At 37.3% G+C, this 12,933-nt stretch overlaps 1 protein-coding gene across 1 annotated transcript; it reads right to left on the reverse strand.

Annotated features, from left to right (window-relative positions):
- Positions 1-1,878: 1,878 nt before the first annotated feature.
- LOC114530563 lies at positions 1,879-11,510 on the reverse strand. The gene is made up of 4 exons (XM_028552134.1): positions 11,392-11,510; positions 10,167-10,357; positions 3,840-6,310; positions 1,879-3,434 (listed from the first exon to the last, which is right to left on the reverse strand). Exons 3-4 carry the CDS (start codon positions 6,297-6,299, stop codon positions 2,223-2,225), a joined length of 3,672 nt encoding a protein of 1,223 aa, XP_028407935.1. The 5' UTR covers positions 6,300-6,310; positions 10,167-10,357; positions 11,392-11,510; the 3' UTR covers positions 1,879-2,222.
- Between the last annotated feature and the right edge of the window lie 1,423 nt (positions 11,511-12,933).

Consider the following 12,933-nt stretch of genomic DNA (forward strand, 5'->3'; position numbering starts at 1 on the left):
CAAGTTAAATTACATACAAGTATATCTGGAGTTCTATATGTTGTTCTTGAGTTTATACAAGGCCAAATAATAAACGAAACGTTGCAATTATGGCGTAGCGTTTTACTTTCCATATCGATACATCCCATATCGTGTCTTGTTTTGTTTCGTTCACAGAAAATCTTCTTGTCAGTTCATCGCCGGCCATCGCAAGCTCGTGCGCCACTGCTAGTACACTTCCATTCTGTGCAGGAAAGTGTCCATCTTGTTCATTCACAGGAAACTGCTGATGTATTCCATCATGAAGTGCAACTTCGTCTTTTAGTAGACCAGATCTTTCCTCCATTCGACACATGAGTACACTTCACTTTTCTAGTCTTTCTGCAGAAAGGGTTTCTGTCTTGCATAGGATAGGGTATGTGGAGTGCTCTTCGTGTTTGGCAAAATTTTAACATCGCATATGCTCTTTAATTAAGTATTCATAAATATGTAACCCAATCATAACGCCTCATGTATAGTCACATGTTGAAACCTGGTCGCATGGTATACAATTTAGATGATAATTTAATACCAGCGAAGTTATTCCAAACATAACAATGGTATGTACGCTGTTGTTAAATTATCATAAAGGCATTGGTTGTTCAGACAGCCAACCATGCAAGCACGCGGCAAAGGTAGTGCGATGCAATTCTATGTCCCCCCCCCCGTATGTTATTCTAGTAATCTGAAACTAATCAGGTATAGCTAATAAGAAAAAGCCTTTTTCATAATAAGTATGAAACGTCGTCAAGTTGAAACGTCGAGAAGTATTTTGTCTATTTTAAGCAGCTGTTATACCACATTTGATGCTAAGTTGTTTGAAGACGCTGCCACGCTGCTCCCTTGTTAATCAGGTATAGGCAGTTCAACTTTGTTATCTTGTCCAACCAGGTCCGCCTTGCATTTCTTCTGATTGAATAAGAGGATCAAGATAATCGAGTTGTTGAAGCGGATTTTTCTTCAAAATGACTTCAGAAAGTCGTTAAAGCCGCGTTGCATTTCTGCCACAAACAGGAGATCACGGTCTGATCACCATGACAAAAATTTTAGCTCTCCAAATCCTTTTAGTAAAAAGAGAGATACGAGTGGAAACCCAATACATTCTTGACGAAGGTGAGACGGTGCATGTCGTTTATTTAAATTTTTGGAGGGTTTTTGTTTTTGATGAAATAACGAAATGTCTTTTCATTTTCTTGGAATTCTTTCTAAAACATGCATCGTTAATATAGCATTTCTTAATTCTGGACGCTGATTGGCCACTCAATTAAGCACAGGAATTTCCATGTAGTCGCTCTTCAAATTCAAAAACTACCAATTTTCTTTGTGCTGCATTATATTATGTAGCAATAATGCATGGCCTATATATGTAGTGGCGTGTGAAATATTTAAATAATTCCAATGCACAAAACAACGTAAAACACCATAAAGATTTTTGTAGTATATACTTCTAAGACATTCTAAAATGATTGCGCATGATTACGATACATCGATTATGTTATTGATTGAAAAAATAAGGAACTTAACGCATTTAATGTGTGAGTCTAGCTTTACGCCCAAAAACAACATTTGATTTAATTGAATACACAAAACTCACTCCGCTGGCCTTTGTTCTAATATTTTAAATGTTGTGAATCAAATTACACGTCAACCCCTATGTCTTTCTATATACGTAATCAAATCAAGTTAAAGCCTCTTACAGACGAGCAAGTTTTTATAAGACAAGTTTTAATTGTTCTCTGCACGCTTTAAATCAAGTTAAAGCCTAAATCAAGTTAAAGCCTAAATCAAGTTAAAGCCTCTTACAGACGAGCAAGTTTTTATGTGACAAGTTTTAATTGTTCTCTGCACGCCCAACTTTGACAATTTTTTTTTATGACAGTATACTTGATTTTGAACAAGTGTACTTGCATAGAAAAAATTGTCAAAGTACAAATATAAATGTCATATATAAAACTAGCTCGTCTGTATAAGGGGCTACACGTCAACCCCTATGTCCTACTACGTAATCAAATCAAGTTAAATCAAAGTTGTAATCAAGTTCAATCAGACACAACTGTAACTTATACCACTTAACTTCGGTTTTATGTTTTCCCGAACTTCTCTCACTCTCAGAAATATGTTATTATGATGATAACTAAAACTTAATACACGTTTAGCGGTCGTTGTTTAAAACATTTCGTACTTTCCTCATCATCATGTCATCTTCACATTTCTTCGTTTTCTTTGTATTCTTCCCATGGATCAAAGCCAGGTTTTGCCTTGCGACTGATCTTTATAGCCCGATTTAGTGTTTCTTTCAGAGTCTTTATACGGTCCTCGAAACCAGGTTCGCCTTGCAATTTTTCTGAACGAATAAGAGCACGAAGATATTCCAAATGTGTAAGAGGATCTTTTTTCTGAGTGATTTCTGATAGCCGTTGTAAACAACGTTGTATTTCTGCTACAAACACAAGAACGATCTTCTGAATCTCGTCGTACTCTTCTCTAATTCTCTTGATTTTATCTTCAACATCGCTCATCTGGCTATAATTCTCTTTACTGGCAATGTGTTCTCTTTCAACTCTTTCAATCTCCATCCGATACTGGACATTTACATGAACCGACCAGTCACAACGACTGGGACATTGCTGGCATCTTCCATTGCTCATAGCTGCGCAGTATTTTTTATCCTCATTCCTAAGGATGTCACAAAAGGGGTGGCAGGTATAATTGCAAGGGATACATCTCGTTACGTACGTTCCAGATTGCAGAGGGACTTTCTCCACTCGTTCGTCTTCTGTTAAACTGTACGTAAAATCCCGGTAGTATAATTGATCGCCAAATTCTTCGAATATTTTCTGTTCTTTCTCACGTCGGCAAAGTTCGTTTATTGCAAAGTGCATTTTATCCTGCAATTCACATACTCGATCTTCCACTTGCGCCATTTCCTGTGACATATCTTTTGTCAAAACAACACTTTTGCTTTCCATTCCCTTAACACATTCAAAAAACTTCTCACAACTGTTCATTCGGATTGACCAAAACATTGGGCTAAAGATATTACTTTGGGAATTGTCAGCGAAGGGTGCGCTGTTATTCAACGGGAAAGGTATATCTTCTTGATCAATGGCTTCAGCCTCATGCAGGGTGGATACTGCTTGGGGATCGCCATAGGAAAAGGTGAATAGAACGATTATGTTCTTCTGGATATCCTTGCCAAATATGGACAGAATTTTGTCAAATATGTAACGTTGGGTAGGTGTGAGCTTTGGTACTCCAGCTTGAGAAAGAAAGCAGATGGCGTCAATATGATCAATCCTTCCATCACCACTCGTTTCGAAAAATTTGCGAAGTTGATCAGTTATCTTTTGATTGTATTTCATCTGTCTTATGTCTTCAAACCCGGGGATGTCCACAATAGTTAAATTGTACGGCACCTGGAAAAAAGATTCATCATAAGACAAATATAAATCCAGTGCGTAAATAATCATGCATTAACGACTTATTTAGCTATAATTATTTAGCTGCCTGATATGCATGTTGTATGTTCAGAGACACGTTGCTGTATAGAACTGTTGTGCCTTGTAACTTTTACCAAGTATCCTATAGACCATTCCTCAAATAAACTAAATTTTGAAATAATATCAGTTATGGTTTTAATCACGCTTATTTCCAAAATCTTTCTTAAGTTTGTCCCAACAGTTCTTAAGTTTGTCTCAGGCAATAGCTACTACATTAAGAAATGTTTTATCATCTGTTTTCATCATCTATCAATTCGAAAAATATGCAACCCAAATCTAGATGGAAACTAACATTAGAGTTAATATTAGAGGAAAAATTACCTTAAAACCTTTCAAATGCGGCAACGTGTAGCAAGTGACAAACGGCGACTGGGAAGAATCATGGATCATTTTCAGTCGGAAAGAATCTTCCCAATTCACTCCAAGAATATAATTGATCATAGCATTTATTGCAGTTGTTTTTTCTGAGCCAATTGATCCAACCATCATGATAACTTTATTTCGTATACTTGCCCTCTGAGCATCACTATCTCCGATTTCGAGGTTAATCTGATATTTACGTGATTTGAGATCACGATCTTCGAATACTAAAGTCGAAGGAAGAACATAGACAGCAGGTTTGCCGTCCTCAGCTGGCTTAACAAGCTTGCACAAACCAAGGATTTTGTCCGGCTGAAACGTTGGTTTTTGGGAAGAGGTAGAAAATGAATCGCTAGAAGGACTGTTCTTGCTTTCTCCCGCGTCACCACAGTTTGCTGTGACTCTGAAGACAAATGACATTGATGGATGAAGATTTTTTAGAGTATACTTTGGCGTTGCATCGTCCGTCTGTTTCATCTTGCGATTTTTCCAGTCGTCTTGGCTCCACTCGACTTTATAGTTGACGATCTGAACATTCTTTGCGAGACGTTGTGGTTCTTTGAAAACAATTGTTAGTGATTCAGATGTAGCTTCTTGTACTTCTGGTTTACCAGGAGGACTGGCTGGCTTCGTACTGGCAGAAAATACCTCACTGTACTCACTAACAATGATTTTTCGTACTGCGTTGATTCGGATGAAGTATTTCGTTCCTAGTTTAAGATCTGTAAGAGTGACAAAATTCCGAACTTCGCCGCTGGATTTAACATCAACACTTGACCACGTATCTCCGCCAGCATCATCCTGGTATTGAACCTTGTAACTCGTAACAGTGTTCCCAGCTTGATCATCCCAGGAAATTTGCAACGTACTTTCCTCTGCTTCTTCTAATTTCAGGTTCTTTGGCGTGGGCTGTGCAGTCAGATCCTCGTCCTCAACATCTCCTTCTGCGTAGAAACAAAGAAAAGCCCCCATTTTACCATCGTAGTCATGGGACAGCGGCTCATCTGTTGCCAGAAATTCAATCGAGCTTATTTCTTCATTCACCGATTTTAAAATCATGAAATTCCTCAATGCTTCACGCACTTTTCTCGAAGTCGGTTTTTCGTCAAATTTTCTTTCAACACTTTCATTCGATACAGCGCCGTCGTTAAGATAAGCCTTCATTTTCAAAATTTGTTCGTCTTCTTCGCAAGCAATTCGGAACGTACAACAAACTATAAACTCGATTGCCGGATTTGACAGATGATTTTTTACCTTTTCTGGATTGACGACAGGAGTTTCTCCTAGCGGTTGGATCATTGCCTGCAATCTCTCGATTTCTTGTTTCTTTCCGTTAAGCCAACCTTCAATACACGTGAAAGAAAACGGCGATGCTTCGTTTTCTTCAATGATTTGAGCCAGCTCGATTTCGTCTACTCCACCACCTCGAATTTGGGGAAGAATTACCAGTATTTTCTTCTGTAGAAAGAGTTTGTACAACTCAATCGTTTTCGAATAATGTCTAAGTTGTGTTCCTAATCTTGGAAAATGAACGCATATATCTTCTCTTATCAGATCATTGCATTCTGTTATCGCAGACTGGAGGTGCTCTTGGATTTCAGCTGATTTTTTAACTAGATTTAAACTAATCTCCCTTACTATTCTTTGGCATTTGCTGTCAATTGAACTCAATGGAGACAAATATACTTTAATTGGAACAGCTTTTTCTCCGTTCTCACCAATCAGTGAAGGTAACAGTTTGTAAATTTTCACCGCATCTTCGTAATTTGTTGGACTTTCGCTGGTACGGAAATCTCCATACATCTGGCAACGCATGTTTTCGGTGTTCTTCTTTTGTGTTTCATCGATTTTGACAAACCCATCTCCATCAACAGACATGCTTGGCAATGATTTAACCAAAATGTCCATGCTTCCATGTACTTTCTTTAACGTTTCGTCCTTAGAGACTTCCTTGTCAAATACCATGAATGCCTTTGCTCCGTACAGTATACCAACCACAACATCCGTTGCCTCAGTATCAGTATCAAACACCTCGGGAAATTGAATTTTCCCTGTTCCCAAATGTTCCATGGTGAGTTGTTTGAGTTCTGTAGTTGTTTCATATTTCAGAACAACCCGACATTGATTCTTTGATTTTTTGGTATCATTTAAATACTTTGCAGCGCCTTCCACTGTTACTAGCCCGGAAAGAAAACTTAACTTTAGGCTGGCTTCTATGTCAAGAGCACTTGTCTTATCTTCAACCGTATTTTCTGTGAATACTTTGGAGTTAGTGAATGGTTGGGGCCTAGTATCGACAGCGGCATTCAAGTGATTGTGAGACCACAATGTTTTAGCAGGAATCAACTTGTCGGAACGACGATCGTAAAGCATCCCTAAGCCGAATGGCCGACCAACAGCAGAAATCGTTGACGTTGTCATGCTAATTCTTGCTGCAAAGAACAATTAAAAAGTATTATTTTTTTCGCGTTTCCTGCAATCTGATTGGCTATGCGAGCGGTCCGTATGAGGCTGTACGGACCGCGCGAGATTAAAAAGCACAGAGCCAACGGTAAAATATGAATTCGGACGGCAAGAGGAAAAATAAATCTATTATTTACCAGTTTAGTCGGTCCGTATAGGGAAATATTTCCCTCGGTCTCAAAAACGTCCCTCAGCCTTCGGCCTTGGGCTGTTTTTGAGACCTTGGGAAATATTTCCCTATACGGACCTCCAATCTGGTAAATAACATATAAAATTATCATTACAATTGATCGTAAAACAAAAGCGTTTCTGTACAGAAATAGAATTTCTTAAGATTTTTAAGTGCAGAAATCGTATGAAATAAAGGAAATGATAATTCAGTTTAGTCGAGGATCAGGCTTCTGACTGGTTGATTTCTTAATATCAATCCAGTTTCCCTCATGCCGCCAGTCGCACTTCAGCCGATGTTATGGTTTTTCCTAATAAACACTTTTGTATGGCACTGTATTGCATACATAGTACACACTATTAATGCCTTATTAAAAAGTTATTATCAGTATTAATTGCTTGTTACTATTAAGATGTAAATATTTCAGACTTCATCTAATAAGTGTAAGTAGTAAGTTTTGAAGTGTTGTAAGTTTATCTATTCAGACTTAATCACTCATATCACTTGTAAATAAAGTTGTTTTTTTCAAGCTATTGTAATATAGTTGTTTTTCCAAGGCAGCTATTTCCTTGCGATAGTAACCCCTAGTTCCAAGTTTTATTTGTCCTTATATCTAAGATTAATGGCTCAAGAAATGTTAAAATTTCGTTTTAAAGAATGTCAGTCTTTTCATAGCAACAAAAAAATCGAAGTTCGTGACGAATCCTTTGTTTTGCTGGGGAATTCGGACCCCAAAGAGAAATTTGCTTATAGGGCCTCAAAATTCTCAAAATTCGCATTCAGATTCAGGTTCAAACGTGAATATATGAAAATAGCCGGGTATCTAACCCCGCAATTGATTTTTTTCTGCAGGCCATTCGTTTCTTTGCATTAGGCATTATTTGAGGATATTTTGAGTTTATTTGATCCAAGTACGAAGTCCGGCCAGAGGATGCACAGAAGCTACATTGCCTCATATCACACTTGCGAAATAAAATCACTCGCACTGTCCACTCGTGCGCGAAGAGGATATCTCATCGAATGTCTTTTCTCCACAGTTAACATAACTTGTCGTGATATATTTTATATATTCAAACAACTTTCCTTTTTTGCTCGAAAATTCGCAAAACACAACTAGCGCATTTGCATAACGATTATACAAGTGTATGGGGGTTGAAATTGAATCGCTAAAAGTGCGATTCGTCTGGCGAGTATGAGCATAATCTTAATTTTTTTCTGATTTTTTTTCCAGGAGTTAACAATAAATTGTGCACAAGTATATAGAGAAGAAGTCATATCCAAAGAAAGAAGAATGAGATAGTTAATTACGTAAACAGATGGTTTACAACCCCCCGGAAAGAAAGATACTAGAAGTTACTATCGCAAGTGAAGTGCTGCCTCACAGGCATAGGGTATAGCCACAGAACACATGAAAATAGAACTACAGCATTACAATGTACACAAAAGTGACAAATATTTTGATTTAAATGTTAATTAAAATATATATTATGGACGTTATGCTATATTTCGATCCACTTACATGGTATTCTGTTATTTGTCCGAGTGTATCTATTCTCCCTCACTATAATGATTAATGCATGTCTATTCGTCCAGCCGCCCATTACGCGTAAAAGAACTTGTCAGTTCATGATCAATATACAATAGCAATAATTTCGCATAAACGCGGAGAGACTACATACACAAATACATACGAGTTCCGTGATGTTCAATATACAATAAATGAGCAAGAAATGAGCAATAATGGGAAGAAATGTGAGTTATGTGACGTTGTCTTCCGTTTGCATAAATTTCGCATAAATCTACGCGGACAGACAGACATTTACAAATCGAGATTTTGACTACATATTATTATTATTATTATTAAAACTTTATTTCATGAGGGGTTCACATTGTTACCTTAAGGTATTCTTCCCAATGGCCCTCGAAAGGTAATATGAAAGGTTTCATCGCGAGAAACATTGGCAACGAATGATATGCTTGCATACAGTGCAGCTAAATTCATTAACATGGTCTACTTCATTGTTTAATTGAAGAAAAAAGGTTTTAAGCTTTTTTTTAAAAGAGTTAGGTGAATAATTTTCAACGATTTTTAACTCAGAAGGTAAAGAATTGAATAGACTTGCACCACTATAAGATATCTTAGATTTAGCCTGCTCAGTCTTGACTAAAGGGATCTTTAAGTCAGTCGTTGTCGATCTAGTTTATACACAAATACATACGTCGCGCTAAAGACTGGGTCGATTGAACTCTGGCGAAATGTTAGCCTGCCCTGCCAAAAATAGGAAGCTGCCTTCGGCAGCAATGATCACCAATATCGCTGCATGAACTTACATTATGGTCATGCAGCTTCTTCGAATTTTCCAGACTCGGTGTTTCGGTCAAATAATGCGCCATAATATATTCAAGAAGAATTACTTTTATGGAGGAGCTTTTTGCATCAAAAGAAGCAAGAAAACTCAGAAACAAATTAAAATTGTGCTCATACTCGGATAAATCGCACTGTTAGTGATATTCAATCCCCATGCATACACTTGTATAATTGTCATGCAAAAGCGCTAGTTGTGAATTTTCTGGCCAAAACGAAAGTTGTTTGAATATATAAAATATATCGCGACAATTTATCATAACTGTCGAGAAAAGACTTTGGATGAGAGGTCCTCTTAGCGCACGAGTGGCCAGTGCATGCGAGGCTTTAGTTTCACAAGTGTACTGTTGTTGTTCGATTCAAATGACAAAAGCCTTATTGACTGTGATTTTCAAGCGCTTTCGAATCAAAAGTTCAATAATACAATTAATTATATCCGTAATTATAAAGGATGACATTCAGTATGGAAGATACATGGTTCGTATTTTAAGTTAAGAGCGAATAACGAAAAGAATTTCGCTGATCACAAACCGCAATATACGACGCTGCATAAATTTACATTTTAGCCATGCAGTTTCTGTAAGTTTTCTGGACTTCGCGCTTGCATCCAATTGGGTCAAATAAATTTAAAATATCTTCAAATAATGCCTAATGCATTGATCAAGACTGATTTGCAGCGAAAAATATTATTCCACATTTTGTACGTCAGATACCCGGCTATTTTCATATTCACGTCTGAATCTGAATGTGAAAGTAAATATAAAACCGTAGGCGTAGATCCGACGTATGGGGACCACCGTGATGGGATTTGCCTGAACAAGCAGCAACAAGACCGTCGCGTGTCCTTCGAAAATTTAGTCCAAAGGTTTAAGAACTTCTGCACGCGTTCTGGCATTTATATGCGTATATATGCATAAAGCAATATGTTTTATTTAATCCAAGTTTTTAATAAGGCCATATATACCTTTCCGAAGATACTTTCAAAAACTTCAGTGTCTGACTGCCAGAGGTGATCGAGGAAGGATCAGTTTAATTTCAGCGCGTTAATCGAAAGAATACTGGCTATATATAGCTCTAATAGCTGTACATGAAATGGATAACTCGGTTCTATAAACTTCAGCAGCCAGTACGAATGTAAACGTGCGTTTTGCCAGTGCATGGCGATGCTCGGCTGAGAAGCATATATATAGTCGATCATTATACTTCGAGGATTATGAAACCTCAAAGACACAAAACTGGTTTCAAAGATATTAAGTACCAGAATTTGAGAATCAAGATAACTTTGACTTACCTTTCTATAAATGTACTTTCAATTTCAGTGGCGACCACGGCGTTGTCGTTGATCACTTTAATTAAATTTCAGCGCAAGACGAACATATGAACAGCCGAAGAGCTAAGGCGTCGACTGCGTTAACTATGATGCTGGGTGCCCTTGTTTAATATACGGCGGATGTGCAGTTCGTGTCCTTTTATGGCTGTTACCTAAATGAGATCCAAGAAATGGAAAACCCAGGAATTGCGGAATCTGGGAATTGAAGTAATTCCTTGGAATTTATTTCCCAAAAAAGTTGCCTCTTTGAAAAAATTCAAAAACAAATTAAAATTGTGCTCATGCATACTCGGACAAATCGCACTGTTAGTGATTTTCAATCCCCATACACTTCGAATTGTCATATACAAAAGCGCTAGTTGTGTTTTGCGAATTTTCTAGCCAAAACGAAAGTTGTTTGAATATATAAAATATATCACAACAATTTATGATAACTGTCGAGAAAATACAGTTTGGATATAAAAGGTCCTTTTAGCGCACGAGTGGCCAGTGCATGCGAAGCGTTTAGTTTCGCAAGTGTGATGTTGTTGTTCGATTGAAATGACAAAAGCCATTTCTTATTGACTGCGATTTGCAAGCGCTTTCGAATCGAAAGTTCATTAATACAATTAATTATATCCGTAATTATAAAGGATGACATTCAGTATAGAAGATATATAGTTCGTATTTCAAGAGCGAATAACGAAAAGAATTTCGCTGATCACAAACCGCAATACGACGCTGCATGAATTTACATTTTAGCCGACAGGACCCTTGCGTGTCCCTTGAAAATTTAGTCCAAAGGTTTGAGAACTTCTGCATGCACGCGTTCTGGCATTTATATGCGTATATATGCATAAAGCAATATGTTTTACTTAATCCAAGTTTTAATAAGGCCATACATATACCTTTGCGAAGTATGTCAAAAACCTCAGTGTCTGACTACCAGAGGTGATCGAGGAAGGATAAGTTTAATTTCAGCGCGTTAATCGAAAGAATTCTGGCTATATATAGCTCTTATAGCTGTACATGAAATGGATAACTCAGTTCTATAAACTTCCGCAGCCAGTACGAATGTAAACGCATGCGTTTTGCCAGTGCATGGCGGTATCATAATACTTCGAGGATTATGAAACCTCAAAGACACAAAACTGGTTTCAAAGATATAAAGTCCCAGGGTTTAAGAATTAAGATAACTTTGACTTACCTTTCTAAATGTACTTTCAATTTCAGTGGCGACCATGCGTTGTCACTTTAATTAAATTTCGGCGCAAGACGAACATATGAACAGCCGAAGAGCTAATGCGTCGACTGCGTTAACTATGGTGCTGGGTGCCCTTTTTAAATTGATATACGCCGGATTTGCAGTTCATGTCCTTTTAAGGTTGTTACCCAAATGAGATCCAAGAAATGGAATACCCAGAAATTGCGGAAACTGGGAATTGAAGTAATATAATTCCTCGGAATTTATTTTCCAAAAAGTTACCACTTCAAGTATATGCATCCTAAGTCATAATCACCAGCAGAAAAGTTTTCGATTAATATTTGTCTGAATATTTGTGTGAACAGTGTCTTCCTAACATCACAGTGCAATTGAAGCACAATATTACGGATGACAGTCACAGAACTATCCAGTGAATTTTCTGGACTCAGTGTTTCGGTAATATAACTCCAAAATACATTTTTCGATTTTGCGCCATATATTCAAAAAGAATGTCTTTTATGGGGGAGCTTTTTACATAAAAAGAAACTGAGTAATTCTACATTTTAGTGCGAGCAACCTAATTACAGAGCGAATATGAAATGAATATGTCCTTTTATGGTTGTTACCTAAATGACATCCAAGAAATGGAAAACCCAGGAATCTGGGAATTGAAGTAGTTCCTTGGAATTTATTTTCCAAATAGTTACCATCTAAGGCTAAGTCATAATCACCTGCAGCAAAGTTTTCGGTTAGTATTTGTGTGAATCATGCTCTCTGCTTAACGTTGCGTAAATGAAATGTCTTTCGATAGAAATTTGTTCAATGATGATATTAAAATGTGGCATAAGGAACAGTGTCAAGCGCGGGTCAGTTTCAGTCGCTGCATGATAATCTCGTGACTCGATCGAACGTAAACAATAATCACATTTCAATTCGCCTTCTTTAGGCAACTCAGCATGTTGTCTAATGCTGTAAAAGAAAGGTTCACTGCTCAGTGCTACCGTAACTGCACCTCTTGTTTGGGTTTTTTTTACATCCCGAAATGGAAAAATTCAAGATAGCTTTCAGAAAGTTTATCATGCCCTTCTGGAGAGGCGTATTAATTCTTTTATGAACTATAACACTCCAGTTCAGTCCATACAGACATACTTGAAAAATATACGCCGGATGTGCAGTTCATGTCCTTTTATGGCTGCATGTTACCTAAATGAGATCCAAAAAATGGAAAACCCAGGATTTGCGGAAACTGGGAATTGAAGTAATATAATTCTTTGGAATTTATTTTCCAAAAAGTTACCACTTCAAGTATATGCATCCTAAATCATAATCACCAGCAGAAAAGTTTTCGATTAATATTTGTCTGAATATTTGTGTGAACAGTGTCTTCCTAGCTAACATCACAGTGCAATTGAAGCACAATATTACGGATGACAGTCACAAAACTATCCAGTGAATTTTCTGGACTCAGTGTTTTGGTGAAATAACTCCAAAATATATTTTTTCGATTTTGCGCCATATATTCAAGAAGAATGTCTTTTATGGGGA

The sequence above is a fragment of the Dendronephthya gigantea genome, unplaced genomic scaffold (genome assembly GCF_004324835.1).
Source record: "Dendronephthya gigantea isolate DGI-Jeju-01 unplaced genomic scaffold, DenGig_1.0 000064F, whole genome shotgun sequence".
Taxonomy (NCBI): Eukaryota; Metazoa; Cnidaria; class Anthozoa; order Malacalcyonacea; family Nephtheidae; genus Dendronephthya; species Dendronephthya gigantea.

Excerpts from the sequence above, each read along its gene's own strand:
- LOC114530563 (XM_028552134.1), bottom strand. The coding sequence starts at position 6,299 with ATGACAACGTCAACGATTTCTGCTGTTGGTCGGCCATTCGGCTTAGGG. Across the intron at positions 3,435-3,839 it reads CGCATTTGAAAGGTTTTAAG|GTGCCGTACAATTTAACTAT; the intron begins GTAATTTTTCCT and ends TCTTTTTTCCAG.